The sequence below is a fragment of the Siphateles boraxobius genome, unplaced genomic scaffold (genome assembly GCF_051911475.1).
Source record: "Siphateles boraxobius isolate OS27281-9 unplaced genomic scaffold, OSU_SipBor_1 3, whole genome shotgun sequence".
Taxonomy (NCBI): Eukaryota; Metazoa; Chordata; class Actinopteri; order Cypriniformes; family Leuciscidae; genus Siphateles; species Siphateles boraxobius.
In genome coordinates, this window is record NW_027508919.1 from 3,449,546 (window position 1) to 3,468,330 (window position 18,785).

Here is an 18,785-nt window from a genome sequence, read left to right on the forward strand (position 1 = left end):
GAATAATATCAGTGGTTTGTTTAGTTTAACTGCTTTTATAATTATGTACATCATCTCTGGTTTCATAGGGAACATTTGCAGGCATTCTTATTGGTCTGGCCCAGCTGAACTGCTCTGAACTGAAGCTGAAGAGATTGTGCTGTAGACATGGGTAAATGCTTTCGTTCACAAACACATCTTCGTCTTTACTTTTTGCTTGCATTACTATTTTAATCTAGATCTGAAAAGTGAGTTGTTGTTTTGTCTCAGGCTGCTGGGTGTTGATAAGGTGATTCAGTATGCAGTGAATGAGTGGCTTACTGACATCAGGAAGAACCAGCTGCCGGGGATTCTGGGAGGTGTAGGTCCCATGCATTCTGTTGTACAGCTCTGTGAGTATGATATGTCTTATTTCTGTGTAGTACTGTCTCGTCTCAAGTGCTCTGGCTTTTTTTTCCAGTGATGTTGGAATTGAATGGCCATGAGATTAACCTTGAATATTCAGATTGAATGCAATCAAGTTTCCTGTCCTCTGCAGTCCATGGTGTACGTGATCTGTTCTGGATGCCCATTGAGCAGTATCGAAAGGACGGACGCATTATCCGAGGTCTCCAGAGGGGGGCGGCATCATTCGGCACCTCAACAGCCTCTGCTGCCCTAGAGCTCAGCAACAGACTAGTGCAGGCCATTCAGGTAAATACACACATATAACCAATCATACTCAAACTACTGTTTATAAATATATAAATGTAATTAGGGCTGGGAAAAGATTAATCACGATTAATCGCATCCAAAATAAAAGTTAGTGTTTACATAATATATGTGTGTGCACTGTGTATAATTATTTTGTATATATAAATACACACACATGCATGTATACATATTAGGGGTGTCCCCGACTAAGGATTTTCATAGTCGAATCAGAATCGTCAAGTCTTTCCTATAGTCGACTAACAGTCGAATTGTGTGTGGGGTTGGGGAGGGGGCGGGGCTTTAACATTTTAAAGCCGCAATGTACAGAACATCACACAAAGATATAGAAGAAAATGTATAAAAACACAATAAAACTAAGAAATAACTTAAATAACTGCAGAAAGGCCACACTGCAGACAGAATAAATCGGCTAAATTGCCTGTACGAGCAGGCTCTAAGTACAGAGCGCAAGATCCATGCACCGAAAAATAATCAACAATTCATTTACAGAATTAAATTAGAACAGAATATACCTTTCTAATAAATAAAAATACAAAACGAAATAAGTCTGAATCAAGTCACAAGATCCAGAAAGTGCCTAAAGTGCAGGGTAACATATATTCAAAACACAAGCCACTAATAGTTAGATTAGATAACCCTGAGTGATCAATAAATACAATTAAAATAAAGAAATTCTTAAAATAATGAAAGTATAGCCAGAATTGTCAACTTTGTCTTTTTAACTGCAGAAACAACATTAAACACTAAACTCGATTGACAGTTTAGCTAAAACTGTTCACAGCATCCAAATATCAAATTAGAACCGGCTGAAATGTTTGTACCCTACCTGATCGAGAGAAAGAAAATCTAGTCTTTCAATCTGTCTGTGTTTCTGTGTCCGTTTTTTCAAATTGTGAGCACGGATAAAATACATTCTAAAACGCTTAACATGAAAAACGTTTAACGGCTTAATGTCATAAGACAGTTATATATTAAAAGATCAAATTCTGTATACACACCTTATTAATAAAGCATACTGTATAGCCTACAAAAAAGCAGATGAGCCCATAATATGAACGCAATGCGTTTAATTAAACGTTAATTTTCCTCCCATTGAAAACAGTTATAGAAAACGCTTTCCGTGACTTTCTACACATTGCGTTCATATTCTGGGTTCATCTGCTCATCTGCACATGGTTTCTCAATAAGATATGTACTACATAGGCCTACATTAAGCCACGTAAAAGTAGCCTACCTTTTAAGCGTTTTAAAAGCTTCTTTCACATTAAGCGTTTTAGAATGTCCCGAAGAAAAAAAACAACTTGTTAACGTTGGCCTGCAGAAGTGCGATCATGGTTTTCCTTATGCTAAATCCAGCCTTGGACAATATCCTTTCTGTTGGTGTGCATCCACACTTTAGATTTTCTTATCCCAGACATTTTTAAAGATTTAAATCCCTGCCGCAAAAACGCTCCTCTCTCGGTCACGGATCGAAAGTGAAACTTAAATCTGTCACGGGGTGTTTGGATTTATTCACGCACGTTAAAAATATTCATTAAAAGCTTCTTCCTTTGCACATTTGTATTTACAGCATTATTATAATAGGCTCCTATATTAACGTATTGACAGAAAACCGTTAGTTCTATGTGAAATCAGACATTGAGCACCATTATAACCTCTGCGAAGATTCGACCATGAGATTGGTAGTCGAATCAGGCTCCTCCTATCGATGCATCGAATCTTCGACTATTCGGGGTCACCCCTAATACATATAAGAATTTTTTTTTTTATATATATATATATAAAATATTTATATATAATATAAATTATAAATAAATATATACAGTATATACATGCAAATATTTCTTAAATATATACATGCATGCGTGTATATATATATATATATATATATATATATATATATATATACAAAATAATTATACACAGTGCACACACATATATTATGTACATACACTTTTATTTTGGATGCGATTAATCGCGATTAATCTTTTCCAAGCCCTAAATGTAATATAATTTTTATGAAAGTTGAATGTTTCTGTTTACCATGTTACTAGATATTTTTATTAGATTTTTCTTTTTGAAAAATTATATTTATATATTTTTATTAATTATATTTAATTATTTTATATTTTAAATGACAATTAATTATATTTTAATTATGTATATTTTATAATATTACTTGCTGGTTTTCCATGTTACTAGATATTTTTTATTTTATTTTTTATTATTTGATAGATTCTTCAAAATTACATTTATTTAATTTTATATTATATTTATGTGCATCATTTGTATATCATATTATATTTACCATGTTACTAGATGCACTGAATTCAGGTTTTTTCTTTATAGATATTTTTTAATTAAATTATTTATTATATTGGTATGTATCATTTGTATATCATTTATGTTTTTATTTGTGTAAAACATTTATAATTATATTTATTATATTACATAATTGTATTTTTATGTTAATTATTATATTTGTTGCTGGTTTACCATGTTACTAAATATTTTGCTAAATCTTTATTTCTAATATATTTATATGTATCATTTTGTATATCACATATATTTTGTTTTGTTACATGTTTATAGTTAAAAAAATGTATATATTTATATTCATCCTTTTCTTTTGCCGTTTACCTTTTTGCTAGATATTTTTAATTTAATATTTATCCGTCGCACCACACAGTTAAAAAAAACCAGCATAATAATATTAACCTAATGTATAGACCTTATGTAGCAACGCCCCTTTTCAGCGCTGTGCTCGTTGTCTTTGGTCTTCCGGTCTGTATTTTACAACGATCCTGCATATTTATAAATGAACGGCTTGTTTTAAAATCTTCCCTGTCTACTGACATTTGTTAAGTTATCTGCTTTGAACATTACAATCCTCATGATAACTTTCGTTAAGTTTACATGAAGTAAATCCACTTCAAAAGCTAATTACTCCTGGACAGCAATGCCATAGAAATAAACAGAGCGACCGCAAAAACGGAAGTTCAAAGACAATATTCTAAAGATGGCGGAGCCCTCGTTTCTCTGGCGCATAAGGTCTGTAAGAAGCCTATTTCCTGTGTATTTCTAGGCAACCGCTGAGACCGTGTATGACATCTTATCTCCAACCCCACCTCTGACACGTTACATCACTGAGGGACGCCCCACTCCCCGTCCCAGACGCACCCCTCAACCAGCTGACCTCAGAGAGGGTGTGGCCAAGGCCTATGACACTGTCAGAGAGGTACATGCCTATATCAGTACAAACATGTTCATCTCTGCGACTATTACATTTAATAAAAGTATAATATAAAGTGTTTTTGGCTATTTCAACTCCTCTTATTCAATTTGACATGCCGTCTTTGCTTTCCCAGGGTGTGATTGACACCGCTCAGACTCTATGTGATGTTGCGTCTCGTGGACATGAGCAGAAAGGTCTTCCTGGAGCAGTGGGCGGGGTTTTGCGCCAGATCCCGCCCACTGTGGTCCGTCCACTTATAGTTGCCTCAGAGGCCACTTCAAACCTACTGGGAGGAATGCGGAACCAAATTAAACCAGATGCGCGGAAAGAGGACTTCTTAAAATGGCGCACCGAAGTTGGCCAAGAATGAGATTGACAGGCGTTATTTGAGTCTGATTTTTGTTAGTATGAATGTGAAAGTGTGATTGTGAGTTCATCTGTGAGTATCAATGCAAAAACAAAGGAGAAAAAAAAAGATTATTGAACCATTTTTAGTGGCTTCCACATAGTTGCACACTTTGTTTCATGCAATGCAAATGTATTCCACTTGCACTTTTGCCAGAAGCGAGCGCTCTAGACCGTCAAGTGCAGCTCAGTCTCTTGTCGTATTGAAACGTATGCAATCATATCAGTCTGTAATTGTACCTGTGAGCTCAAGACCGGAAGTTTCCCCTCTCTGAAATACGCATTTAACATCTGATTGAATTGATACTCTCCCTCTGAAGTATTTCAAACATAATGTTGAATTTCTTATTTAGGTATGGTGAAAGGCTCATTAAATACATTGAGGTGGCCTTACCATACTTTTCACTTAACACTAGGAAAGTGATTCTTCTAGTCCTCTATCTTGATGTCTTTGTGCCATAATTGTACTGCATTGGCCTTTATAAAGATCTTATTTTAAACTGTCCTGTTTAACTCTTTCTTAAAGCCTAAACTAATGCAATGATTATTTGAGTGGTGCAATCAGTCCCAGAGTCTCTGTACGGGAATGATCACTCTCGTTTTCTCTTCATCCTCTCTTCTTTCAGAATGTGATGGAGAATTGTTGTCTCGTCTTTTTTCTTGGTGAATCTTGCAAAATGTCCAGGGCTGGGTTTCTCAAAAGCATTGTGAGTAAAATTGCTTCCACAATCTACTTATGCTTATGATGCTTTTGGGAAACAAAACCCAGGTCATATTTCACCTAAAAAAAAAAAACATATGTAATTTATTTAGTAATTCGATTTTACATAAAGAAAATGAAGCCTGTTTTAGAATTTCTTACATTGTGACATTATTTTCTTGGCAATTTGCATCTATTGTACATTTAATTCTCCTGATTCTCATTTTCAATGGTGATTTTCATTTCTGTTTTTAAATCAGCATAAAGGCAGTGCAACAAACACCCTTGTTATATATAAATACTTAATATATCATTATTTTTTCACACCAATTTTACATGCCAATAATGAGAATTGTAAAGAGAAATGTGCTAAATTGTCAATAAAATAATGTCACATTGCAAACTTTATTTTCTAAAATAGAATTTTCTTTCCTTTATTTTCGCAGTGAAATATGCCCAGATGTGATCTTGACAGATTCAGCCTTTTACCTTCTTATTTACTCCTAAATCAAAAATGCTTGCTTTCATCTCATTAGTTGCCTTCCTACATGTTTTAAATATTTTATTTCATATTTGTGATAATGGCTAATGAAATGTAAAAACATGATGTTGAGCATTTGATGTACTTGATATGCATGAAAAAGCGGTGGGCAGTTGGTCGGTTGACAAAGGGTGTGTGGGTAATGTTACATTCACTTATTTGTTTTTTGTTAATGGCATAACTGTGTAAGGGAAGTGAGTTTTTGCCGTGTGTTTTCATGTGTGTCTAAACAGTGTGTGTTTGGGTGAGTGTGTAAGGACATGCATGTTTGTGTATTGATGGTTGACTGGCCGGCTATGCGATTCATAGCTATCAGTGAGTTTCTTCTGTAATTACAACTATATCATACGCTGTAAGAATTACCTGTATAGTACCAAGACAATGTGTAAACAAATTAATACAAAAAAAAAAGGAATAAAAATGTGCATTTGAAAAATATTGTAATTGACTGTTGTAAATGTTGTATACACAGAGGCAATAATGGGATTAAAAAATCATTTCATATAGCTTGATAGGGCAGATTTCCATTTTACATATATGGCTCACAGTAAATAAATTAAAATGGGGTAAAATTATTTGGAGTCTGCCACTAAATATCCGATTATTTAAAAAAAAAGTCATAAAACAGTTATAAAATACAATTCATAATCAAACTTGTTATACAATGATATAAAATCACTGTTTTATACATCTTGTCCCTGCCTGACAGTCTGCCTTCATAATTCTGTTGATTCCTGCCTGTAAGTGTGCTAGTGTAGGTTTTTTGTGTTTACTTGTTACCCAACAGCTATTACAAAAATTATTTTTAATTTTAGTTAGGAGGACAGAATTCACAAACATGATAATTTAACAGTTTTGAACAAGAAGTTTGGATTAATTCTTCAGATCCACCAGATAAACGAGTTTGTGTAATTGTGCTTCGAACTCAACAACTCAGTCACTAATATATAGTCATATCATTACCGATTTTTATTCAACATAAAAACGTGTTTTTAAAAAATCTAGTCAGCTCTGAAATCACACCACATGCGGAACCAAATACACCGCACTTTGTTGCTCGGGGAGTTTGTTTTAGGGGTTGCACACAGTCATCGCGAAAAACGCATGTGGTTGTTATGCTTATGTTTGTAATTCAACGCTTCTATAATCATCAAACTTTCGTGCTTTGGTCCTGAAATATATCGCCACATACCGCCGAAATGAAGCTGTTAACGCATAACATGTTAACATCGCACGTGAAAGGCGTGGTTAAAGGATATCCACTTGTTATCAAGGTGAGATTGACGTACATTGTTTTCATTACTGGTTATTTGTCAGATAGGCATTTACACATCAATACAACATGCAGTAGTAATTTAATAGCACTTAAATGCTTTTTCTGCGGACTCAAAAATCAAAGTTAAAGAGAAGCTACATTTACATGTCAATGTATTTTTTTTTAAGCTTGCAGGTAACTAACGTTAATCTAAATCTTGACTGATCGCTTTTTTGAAGTAGTCCTGCAATCTGATAAATACATTACATGATGTCTCTGAATTACTATGACCTCGTAACAACTGTTTAAATGAATCAAATGGATAAAACATTTTTTTACAATAGTTTTAGAGCATGTCACACAACTGTCAATGATTGAAATGTCAACTGCCCAAATAAAGATATATCACACTGATAAACATGTCCCACTACCAAAATCCCTCTTTATGTTAAAATAAAGAAATTCATCAAAATTAAAATTTATATATATGGTTAAGTTTATGACAAATCTGAGTCTTGTTCTGTCTTGGCTATGAATGAAGGCAACCGAAGTGAAAGTGAATGAGTTGGAGTTCAATGCTCAGTTTGTGAGCCGGATGATCCCTAAGCTGGAGTGGAGCGCCTTGATCCAGGCAGCAGAATGGGTGAGTGAAGATACAATTCATACCAATTTAATTATAATGCATTAAGAAGGGTGAATTTGCACAACTTTACGGTAAGTACTGTTTAGAAAGCATGAGATCTTTGTCTGTGCGTGTCCCATTGCACCATTAAGCTGATGGGTGTTTTTAACAGCTGGGACAATCTCAGGACCTGCCCAGCACACTCATACCAAACTATGAAAATGATGAGGAGTTTCTGCGCAAAGTTCACAGAATTCTTCTAGAGGTGAGATGAACAGCCTTTTTGAAAGAACCTAATTTATTACACTCATAGAATAGAAAGTCATAAATATCATAATGTAGTTTCCTATGGATCATTTTCACATTTCTGAGGTTCTCAAAAGCAGAAGTCATAGTTCAGGAAACTACAACAAATATAATTTGGCCATTTCCATATCAAGAAATTGATTAAATAAATATTAATTTTGAGTCACTCCATCCTTCGTATTAGAAACAATCATGCAGCAGTGTTAACTAGTTTTCAGAAATGTTAATGTCAAGGTAAGTAAACAAAGTATATTGTTATTTTGTCATGGTCAATAATTCACAAAGTTTGCTGCTTCAGTTGTTGTAGTGTTGATTCACATTGTTTCTACATTATTGTGCCGAGTGACTAGATGCATTTGAAATAATTGCAAAAGGCTTCATTGGCAATTTTTTATATATATATATTAACATAAATATTAAATATTTGATTTAATGAACTTTGTTTTAGTGATTTAGTGCTAATAGCAGTGTTCTCTCCTCGCAGGTTGAGGTTATAGAGGGATGTTTACAGTGTCCTGAATCTGGCAGAGAGTTCCCCATCTCCAAAGGGGTTCCCAACATGTTACTTGATGAAGGCGAGTAGATCAAGCTGCTGCACCCATCCCAGAAGAGAAGATCTTCTAGACTGTTTATTGGAGCCAAATGTTTCTTTTAGATATCTGGATATCTGGGGTGGCGTTTTCTTCAAAGAAGGAGGGAGAAAAACACCATAATTCACTAGTTATTCTGATTTACACAGACATGTTTAACTACTTTCTCATTGAATTTGGTTACTATGAGAATTTACATGATGTCGTTTCTGTTATTTGTGCTTTGTAAAATATTAAATAAATTTGAGAGTTAAATTAAGAGTATTAATTTACTCTTAACTCTTAATTTTACACTTAATTAAATGTACGACCTGTTGTTGCGACCTCCTAATAATAATAATAATCTTTATTTTTATCTTTAATATTCTATTATATATATATATATATATATATATATATATATGGAGAGAGAGAGAGAGAATTCAAGTTTAAACATTTTATTATATATGGAGAGAGAGAGAGGGAGAGAATTCAAGTTTAAACATTTTATTATAATATTTGTTTAAATATTTGCTTGTCATTTCAAGTTATGGAAATTGAGATGAAATAATGCTGATTTGTCTCCAAATTGTGAGGTTTTTATATATGCCTTATGTTTTATATTCACATTTAATCAGTGTCTTAAAAAATACCATAGTTTTTTTTGAACATGAAGATACTAATATTATTAATATATTATTCTGTACCATGGAATAACAGCTACCTAATGAAACTGCTGTAGTTTTATCAACTGTGCTCTTGCTTGAGATTATCTAGGTCAGCTGTAGGTGAATCGTGAAACAAACGGTGCCAAAGACTTTAATATCGCACAGAAAGCTCTGTGAGAGCAAGATGACGTGGCAAGGCAGGGACTATATTTAGGTTTAGGGAGGTTGAAGGAAAGAAACAGCATAAGTTGTTTTCGAGGTCTCTATTTTTAGATCTTATATTGCAATACCGCAACTAACCACCAGAGCGGCCTTTCATCACCCGCGGCCGCCTGATGGCGCTCGAGACTCCGCGTCAGATTATTCCACGTCTCCTCAGATTCAGTATCAGATCAGACGTTGAATTCATGTTTGAACAAGAAAATATCTGGAATGATGAAAAATTCCAGCCCTCTGGTGTCTTTTTCAGGGGGTATCTGATGTCGTTTCTCAAGGCTTTTGGTGTTTTATACCTTCTGCCTTCACTTGAAGTTCAATTACAGCCTTCTTGGCCAAACTATAATAAAGTCATAATGGAGAGGTGGAGAGAGCAGCTACAAAGCTGTTTTTGACAGATTAACGATCATGTAGCTGGTGAACTGTAATTAAAAATGAGAAGAAAGATAGGGAGTGGAAGTAAAGTAAGGAAGGGTGTACCTAAAATGAAAGGATATGAAAGCTTAGATTGAGGCCTTGGATATCTATCATTTCTATCCAGGAAACAAAATAGAAGGTGAAATTAATATCCAGTAAATCTATTTTAAATGTGCCCAGAGGTTCTTTTTTTAAATGGCTCTGTTAAATGCATGATGGAAAAGATTGGATTATAAAAGCACATTGTCTTATTTCCAAGGTAAATAAATTAAGAAACAGTTGGTCTGTAATTTCATCCTGCAGTGGTGGATATTTGACTATTTGTAAAGATTTTTGTTAAACGTCTGACTGCTGCTTGGAAACACTTGGAAAGGAAAGATTCCAAAAAAGTGTCACCATTGTTATGCAATAAAGGCATCTGGAAAATGCCGTCTGTGAGAAATACTGAGATTACTTTTCACAGGAAAACTGTTAAATAGACTCCTGCAGCTTTGTTTTGGTGACTTTTTATTACAACGCTGCCAAACATTATTACTTTATTATATTATTAATATAATACTTAACATGGTTATCTAAAATGTTCAAACAAATAAATAAAAATAACAAACCCCTTTTCTATGAAGAACATGTTTTATATTTCTGGATCAGTTAATTAGGATACTTTTGTGTGGATAGCTAGTTAAAATAAAATCTCGTTAAAATTCATGGAAATGAAAATGTTTGTATATAAGTTTGGAATATTTCATTACTATTTCTTACACAATAAACAGGAAGGTGATTCAGTTTTAAAATAATGTTTTAAAAACCTTTGACTAAAAGTCAGTTTGGCATAACCAACATGCATGAAGCCATTTTGTTGCGTGAAAATAATAAAACAGAGATATTGAACATATCTTGTCCTTTAAAAAAAAAGGTCATTATCAAAACTAATAATTAATGTCTCAAAAATATAATAATAAAATATTATTTAACTTTTAATTTAAGTTAATATTATTTAACTTAAAATGTGTTAAAGTTGTGTACACCTCAAATGTATTCAATGTGCAAAGAGTGTTAGAACTTTTACTCAGTGTTTATACCAGTTGACTTGAGTTGTTAATCAAATGGTTTGTTATGTTTCTAAGAGCTTGACGCATTTAACCTTATGTTGTGTTCGGGTCATTTTGATGTTATCCAAAAATGTTACTTAATGTTATCGCATTGGACTAAACCCTACAGCATAGCTCACACAGGGTTTAACTATTTCCCAAATTCTTTTGGTTCATTTTTGTACTTTTTTTTCACCTTGTTACACTTGTTAGTCAGTGAGGCCTAATCAATCACTTCCAAAAAGAAATGCGAAATCTGTCCTAATTGAAAGAAAACAATTTGACAAAAAGATTGAACCAATATTTTGTTATAATATAGCATAATGAGAGATTCACAAGCTAATTTTTGTAGACCAGTAATTTCTGACCTGGAAAACCACAAGTGTGACTTTGTTCCATTAAATAAAAAGCATTTCAAAACAAACTACCTGGTTAAACATTAAAGCACACTAGTGTGATAAATAGTGCAGATAAAGTTATCCATAAATAATGCTTTTTCACTCAAAAACTGAGATGAATAAGCTCAGATCAATGAGGCCATTGTGGCAATCAATCATTTCCAAAAAGAAACACGAAACCAGTCCTACTTGAAAGAAAACAAGTTGACAAAAAGATTGAATCCAATATTTGGTGTTAATATAGCATTACAAGCACTTTTTAAAAGGCCGGTGATTTTTCACCAGGAACATCAAGGGCGTTACAAGGCGTTCAACTCAGAATAAGGATTAAAACTAGATTTCTGCTTTTTATCATCTCAGACATCTTATTTTGTCATTCACCCTTGTAGTTCTCTCTCTCTCTCTCTCTCTCTCTCTCTCTCTCTCTCTCTCTCTCTCTCTCTCTCTCTCTCTCTCTCTCTCTCTCACACACACACACACACAGCTGCTCTGTTTTTTTGTTCCTCTCAAAACTCCAGCAAACTTTAAGGACTTGTTTTGTGGAAAAGATGTTTTTAGTAGCTCTGAAACCCAAAGAGGGTTGTGTTTTTAATTATAGCCGGGTAGTTAAGTTCACACCTTCAAAGACAGACTTCTGACGTTTTTGTTGCTGGTTTTGTCGTTTTTTCCCCCCTCTCTCCTTTGAAACGGATTATTCGTCGCAAAAGATGTATTCTGGTAGGCCAAGCCTATACTAGCTTTTGCTAATTTTGTTTATATTAAATCCAGTTCAACTTTATGCTTCTGGAGACAGTCTGTCTTTGTCATGGGATAATATCATTTTCCTTAAGCAACTTAAAGGGCTTGATTGAACATTTGGATGGCAGATCTGCATCTTGACTCGAGGCTGTGAGAAAAGAAAAATAAAATCTGACCTGATCTCTTATAGTTATCATGGGAAAGGAGCTGGAGAGTCACTTTAAAAGAAATACTAGCGGTCCTCGCTAAAGCTCCAAGACAAACCACAAGAATTCAAAACAGCACTTGGAGTTTCTCTCTGAATCATTGGATACCAGACGAGCATGAGGATCTGTACTGTTTATTACCTTACCGGTAAATACTTAAAATCCTGGGAAGCATGATGGAAAGGCTGTGTTTATAAACTCCATAGAGACTAATATAATTGGGATTGTCTGTAATAATGGACAAATGTAGTATGCTTGTCATTACAGCATGCACAGAAATCAGGCCAATATTTCACATTTGCTTTACCTGAGGTATCTCTTGGGTTTTTGGGAGGTTTTGAACCATAAAAAAGTCAAAACAAACAGTTGGGGGTCTTAGAAAGTACTTACAACCCTGCTAAACTGTTTAAATTTAACATGTTTTCAGAAGAAAAGGCTTCTCAAAAATTTTAGTGTTCACAAAGCCTAGCTGTAGCGCCCAAAAAGACTCTCACAAACAGAAATAGTTGCCACCTGAGAAGGTTATACACTGTAAAAAAAAATAAAAAAAAAAATCTTATGATCAGTAAGTTATGACAGCATGTTTTTGCGTTGTTTTAACTCATCAAAACAAGCAATTTTCAACTATGTTATACAAGATTCAACTAAATTTTTTAAGTCCGTTTAATGTAATTTAATTTGAAATTAAAATTGAAAGCTAAAATAGTTTTAGTTAGCCTATGAAATACGTACCTTATATATGCTCGAAAAAATACTTTTAAGATAAAACTGACCTCCTTGAAATTGCTTTAAATTCTCACAGTGAGCTCAGCTAGTGTCCTCTGCGCAATCTTCTCTGTTGATATTGACCAGAAATAGATTATACGAGTACACAAATTATATGTCAGGCAGTGTATGGGGAGGTAAAAGCACGTATCTGTCAGCAGAGGAGCTCATTCACCTGGTGAACAACACAGAGCGCGCGAGCAGCGCAGCCTACGCACTTTGGGTTTGTCCCATTGCAAGAGACGCGCTCAGTGCGCGCGCTCCCCGAGGACATCCAGTGACCGGGCGTTATAGAAGAGCGCTTCCGACCCTCTCATCTGTCAATCAACCATGTGGTTCATCAATCTAACTTTGCTCGTTCTCAAACTGTCCGTGTCTGCGGAAGGATTCTCCACGTGCCATTCCTACAACTTGGATGACCACAAATCCAAAAGGATCGAGGCGGTGCGCGGACAGATTCTGAGCAAGCTACGCATCCGCAGTCCACCGGACCCAGAAGCCAGACCGCAACCATCGGTGCCGGTGGAGGTGATGTTACTTTACAACAGCACGAAGGAGCTGCTGAAGGAGCGCGCGCGCCAGGCCGAAAGCGCGTGCGAGCGGGAGAGCAGCGAGGAGGACTATTACGCTAAAGAGGTGCAGCGGGTCAATATGATGCCACTGCGCACAGATACGAGTGAGTGTAAGCGTTTTATCTGAGATGGCGCTTTAATGCACCATTTAAGAATACATTGCCATTGGGTTCTGGATGTGAAGTTAAACCTTCATTCTAGTGCATAATTTAGTTTGGCCATCCGATTTTGTTGTGTTTAAAGAAGACAATTCATTAGAATGACTGAACATGTCATGAAACATTGTCAAGGAACATTCCTAGGTTATTTTTCACCCCAAATCAAAAGTAAGAAAATAATTTCAATACATATATTTTATTATTTTCATGTCAGTACTCTAAAATAATATTTTGATAATGTTTACCAACATAATAATATTACTATATATAGATAGATAGAGATACATACATACACCCTTTTTATGACAAATATGATGCACATTATTTTTATGTCCAATAACCGATATGCAGAACCAATTCAGCTTTTGTTCATTTCTGTTTTTTTTTCTTCTGTTTTTTGACTCCGTAATAACTACATGATCATTAGATAACAACAATGTTGAAAGGTTAGATGTTATGGGAAGATTCAAAGACTTTAATAAATGTAAAATAAACAAACACAAAATGAAAGTAAAGACAGCAGCCTGTCACATATAACAAAGCACATCAACATAAATCCAGGCCTGTTCCTCTCTCGATCTCCCCTGTCGTCGCTCCTTTTATGCTTCCGCTCCTCCGTGAGAGATCGAGACCGGTGCGTCTCTCACCACAAACAGTATTTATTATGCCATTATATTTAAGCAAATTTGTTTTGCGATCTAAATGGTCACAAACTTATTTTCGTGTATGTTTGAATACATTTAGCTATTTTTCTTGTGAATACTTTTTGTAAATTTTGTACCATGAAAAAAGAAAACTGAATATCTCTATAAAATATTAATCAAACAGATCATCGGTTTCTCTCTAGTTATTTATTGTTTTATATTATAGTAAAAATACAACTGTAATGCAACATTTAAAAAAAAAATTAATAAGCACATATTGCTGTGTTACAGAAATGATCATCTGAGGAGAAACACCATTCAAATGAATGGGAATTACAAAAAAACACTAAGTACATTACTGATCATTTGGAAATAAAATGTGCTTAATCTAACAGCTATCAAATAGTGTACCTATAATGTACAGCTTTGTTACTTATAATAAGTCAGCTAAAGTTCAATGAGGCCTCTGAGAGGCTGAAAGGGGTTAGTCATTGCATCTGCTGTTTTGGCACTAAAGCAAATTTTATTTCCTTGAGGTTGACCGTCTGAAAACCCACGCTCAGACCACAAAGTGTAAATAAGGCCAAAGTGAATCCTGCTTTTGTTCCACAGACTCAATCAACCCGGTTCCTCAGAGCGCGTACTTCAGGATAGTGGGCTTCGACGTCACCAACGTGGAGCGAAATTCCAGTACTTTGGTCAAAGCAGAATTTCGCATCTTCAGAGCTCCAAACCCACAGGCTCGCACCACTGAGCAGCGTGTGGAAATATACCAGGTAATGTGGTTTTTCCAGTCAAAAGCCTTGAGTTGTTCCAAAGATGAGCAGTGAGTCTGTACTGTAGTGACTGCGTCTGCAAAGGTTTGTTTCATCACATTTGCTTGATGTATTTTCATACATATGTACAGTGCAAGAAATAGAACAGTAGATGAATGAATGGGTAAGTCAAATAAGCTTGTGGTTTGTTTCCCTTCACACCCACAGATTCTCAAATCTGAGGACGTGACGGCCCCGTCCCAGAGGTACATCGACTCTAGAACGGTAGAGCCTCGTGCCAAGGGGGCGTGGCTTTCTGTCGATGTCACGGAGACCGTGAAGGAGTGGATGGCGTTCAGAGGTCAGTGAGTTCATCCAGAAGTTTCAACATATATTTACTTCTTGATGAAGCAGAGGAGGTTGTGAAGCATTTCCTTCTTTAGGAAAAATAATCTCTTTTTCTCTCTTAGAGAGAAATCTTGGGCTCAAGATCAGCGTTCACTGTCCCTGCTGTACGTTCGTCCCCTCCACAAACAATATTGTCCCTAACAAGAGTGAAGAGTTGGAAGCCAGATTTGCAGGTCATTTTCTTATGAATCTAAATGTTTTGTTTGATTTATTTGTCTTATGCAAATTACAGAGTTATAGAAATAATGCTTAAGTTACAGTTAAAAAGTATAAATATTTTTGCATTAGATTAAAAAAAAAAATCCAAACCAAGTGGCATTTATTTCAAAGAAACACAGCACAAGAAAGTTTTTCATCACAAAGAAAGTTGTTTAAAATGAAGATGAAAAGTGATACTTTTTGGTTGTCAAACGTTAGTGAAACAGTAGGAAAAACTCTGGGATCATTTGTTGTTATTGACATGTTTAATCGGTTCCTTCCCAGGCATTGATGACGACCTTATAAAGCAGAACAGAAGGCCAGGTGTGACTAAAGGACAGATTGAATTTAGCACAAAAACCCCACATTTGATACTAACCCTGCTGCCCACCGACCGCCTGGACAACCCTACCAAGAAGAACCGCAAGAAGAGATCAGCAGCTGACACTTCCATATGCTCACGGTACAGAGAGAGCTCAAGCGTGTGTATGTGTGTGTTTGAAGATGTTTTTTATTATTACTCTCTATAGAATACTTCATTCTGATTAAGAATCAGATATTTTTGTACAATGATCACTAAACTGTATGAAAAACTAGCACTGAGAAAAAAAAGGTAATTTCGACTTTTTATCTCACAATTCGGACTTTTGTTTCTCAAAATTGTCAAATATAAACTCGGAATTGCAAGGAAAAAATATGGATAGTGAGATTTAAACTCGCAATTATGAGTTGTAAAGTCTGAATTGTGAGATATATATGGAAGCTGGTTTCCACCACAGAATAAAGAATATATATTATTGCGACTTTTTAATATTAGAATTCTGACTTTTTTTATTAATCACAATTGAGAGTTATAATGTCAGAATTGTAAGATATAAAATTGCAACTCTGACTTTTTTTCTCTGAATTACAGCACACAATTGCGACTTTGTCACGCAATTCTGACTTTATAACTCGTAACTGCGAGTTTATATCACGGAGTTTATATCACAAGCTTCCATAGATATAAACTCAGTTATAAAGTTTTAATTGTGAGCTCACAATTCTGACTTTTTTCTTACAATTATGTTTCTCACAATTCTTAAAGTTCCAATTACCTTTTTTATTTATTTTTTTATTCCATGGCGGAAACAAGCTTCTATAGTATGTTCCTTAAAAAAATAGTATAAATGGCTTTGAAGGGTTTCAGTATTAAGCATAATATTCAATATTTGGTAAGCATAAACCTTTGATAGATTTCTCCCAGTTAATGCAAGAAAACAAAACATTGCTTGAAAAACAAAAAAACAATAAGAGACACATAGAGCCAGATAAGATCGATCCTAATGTGTGTGCATGTAAAATAAATTGTACTGCATCACACACCCACAGAACGCATGCAGCGACTCGCCCAGGGAGTGTCACGTCTGATATGCAGGATTCATCTCATCTGTTCTGGAAGTAAATACTCTTTTAATGAGTGTTTGTTATGTGGAGTGCTTCCTCTGTGCTAAGCAACATAGAAATGGTCATTAGAGCCACATTTATGTCAAATCAGAGTTTGTTGAAGGAGTCAGTCAAGTAGACAGCAACTATTAAAAGGGATGGTTCACCCAAAAGTGAAAATTCTGTCATCATTTACTCATGTCGTTTCAAACTGCTAACTTTCTTTTACAGAGCACAACAAAAGAAGAAGAAAGATTTTTTTTTTCTGAATAACGACTTCAATTTTAGTCTGTTGCTCACATAAAGCCTATTGCAAGACTTCGGAAGACTTGGAATATAGCACAAAAGTCATCAGGTCTACTTTTATGGTGCTTTTTGCCTTCTTTTGCCCAGTCGTTGTATTTGTATAAAAAAACAGCAACCAGAGCATTATTCAATTTGTTCTTCATTAGGAATAAAGTCATGTATGTTTGGAATGACATGAGTGTGAGTGTAAATGATGACCAAATCTTCCTTTTTAGGTAAACTGCTCTTTTAACACACCATAATGCACTGCAACAAATCCTTCTACCTCCTCCAGGACTGATCAGGGCTGCTGTCTGAGGTCTCTGTATATTGATTTCCGCCGGGACTTGAACTGGAAGTGGATCCACGAACCCAAAGGCTACAAAGCAAATTTCTGTGCGGGGAACTGTCCTTACTTATGGAGCGCAGACAACCACTACAACATGGTAAATATTAATCAGGCTGAGAATGCTTAGAGAAAAATAAAGACAGTTAAGGGTTTCATTTTAAAAGGATCAGAAGTGCCATCTCAAAAGATTATAGGTATATGCCAAACAGGTTACTTACAAACAAACTTGTGCACTGTAAGTACAGATTCATTAAGTTCAGATTCATTCTGAAACGTTGCATTTCGATGTTGTTTTCGGTGTCTATTTACAGTGTTTCTCTATCTGTCTTCCTTTCAGATTCTCCCTCTGTATAATAAAATGAATCCAGAAGCATCAGCGTCTCCGTGTTGTGTTCCCCAGGACCTGGAGCCCCTCACCATCGTTTATTTCCTAGGCCGAACGCCCCGTGTGGAACAGCTCTCCAACATGGTGGTCCGGTCCTGCAAGTGCCGTTGATTCAGTGGAGAGAGAGAAGACAGAGATCTCAGAGGGAGGACAAATAACAGGGGGATTTAGAGGAGAGCAAACACATATAACTCACATCTTAAAGGGATAGTCCACCCAAAAATGAAAATTCAATCTTCATTTACTGACCCTCATGTCGTTCCAAACGTGTATGCGTTTCTTTCTTCTGCAGAACACAAACGATATTTTGAAGAATGTTGGAAACCAAACAACATTGGAGCCCATTGACTTTCATTGTATAGACACAAAAACTCTAAGACATTTCTAAAATGATCTTCTTTTATGTTCCACAGAAGAAAGAAAGTCATACAGAATTTACATTTTTGGGTGAACTATTCCTACAAACTTGTACAGATGAGAAATAGCATAGAATTATTCATCAAGCATCTTGAATAGAACAAGGCAACACAACCAGCATTAACCGTCTCCTGCATTGGTCATAGTCTGATAAATACGCTTTTTTGACTAGTATCTCCTCGCATTCTTAGTATCACAACAGTGATGCACACAATATACGCCAGCAGGGTATCCTTTTTAGATTTTGTATGAAGTTCACTGTAGATCGGTTTATATTTTTGGAATTTGCAAGTGTAAATAGTTTTTTTGTGTGTGATGTTTATATGTGTTTATATGCTAAATACAATAAATTTTGATTATATAATAA

The 18,785-nt window shown here is 35.2% G+C and overlaps 3 protein-coding genes across 4 annotated transcripts in view; all 3 read left to right on the forward strand.

Annotated features, from left to right (window-relative positions):
* The window catches only part of atg2a (autophagy related 2A), a 36,662-nt gene extending 30,652 nt beyond the window's left edge, over positions 1-6,010 (forward strand). For both annotated transcript variants that reach the window (XM_077247384.1, XM_077247383.1), the window contains exons 38-42: positions 69-151; positions 250-371; positions 518-672; positions 3,779-3,931; positions 4,062-6,010. In XM_077247384.1, coding sequence (XP_077103499.1) covers positions 69-151; positions 250-371; positions 518-672; positions 3,779-3,931; positions 4,062-4,298 — 750 coding nt within the window. In that variant the 3' untranslated portion in view covers positions 4,299-6,010. The remainder of the gene's footprint in view (positions 1-68; positions 152-249; positions 372-517; positions 673-3,778; positions 3,932-4,061) is intronic.
* A 626-nt stretch (positions 6,011-6,636) lies between these two features.
* Positions 6,637-8,645, forward strand: trmt112 (tRNA methyltransferase activator subunit 11-2). The gene is made up of 4 exons (XM_077247401.1): positions 6,637-6,848; positions 7,371-7,472; positions 7,624-7,716; positions 8,242-8,645. Exons 1-4 carry the CDS (start codon positions 6,774-6,776, stop codon positions 8,338-8,340), a joined length of 369 nt encoding a protein of 122 aa, XP_077103516.1. The 5' UTR covers positions 6,637-6,773; the 3' UTR covers positions 8,341-8,645.
* A 2,948-nt stretch (positions 8,646-11,593) lies between these two features.
* tgfb5 (transforming growth factor, beta 5) lies at positions 11,594-18,785 on the forward strand. The gene is made up of 7 exons (XM_077247402.1): positions 11,594-13,498; positions 14,809-14,972; positions 15,180-15,312; positions 15,422-15,532; positions 15,843-16,020; positions 17,563-17,713; positions 17,954-18,785. The coding sequence occupies exons 1-7, from the start codon at positions 13,153-13,155 to the stop codon at positions 18,110-18,112; spliced, it is 1,242 nt and encodes a 413-aa protein (XP_077103517.1). The 5' UTR covers positions 11,594-13,152; the 3' UTR covers positions 18,113-18,785.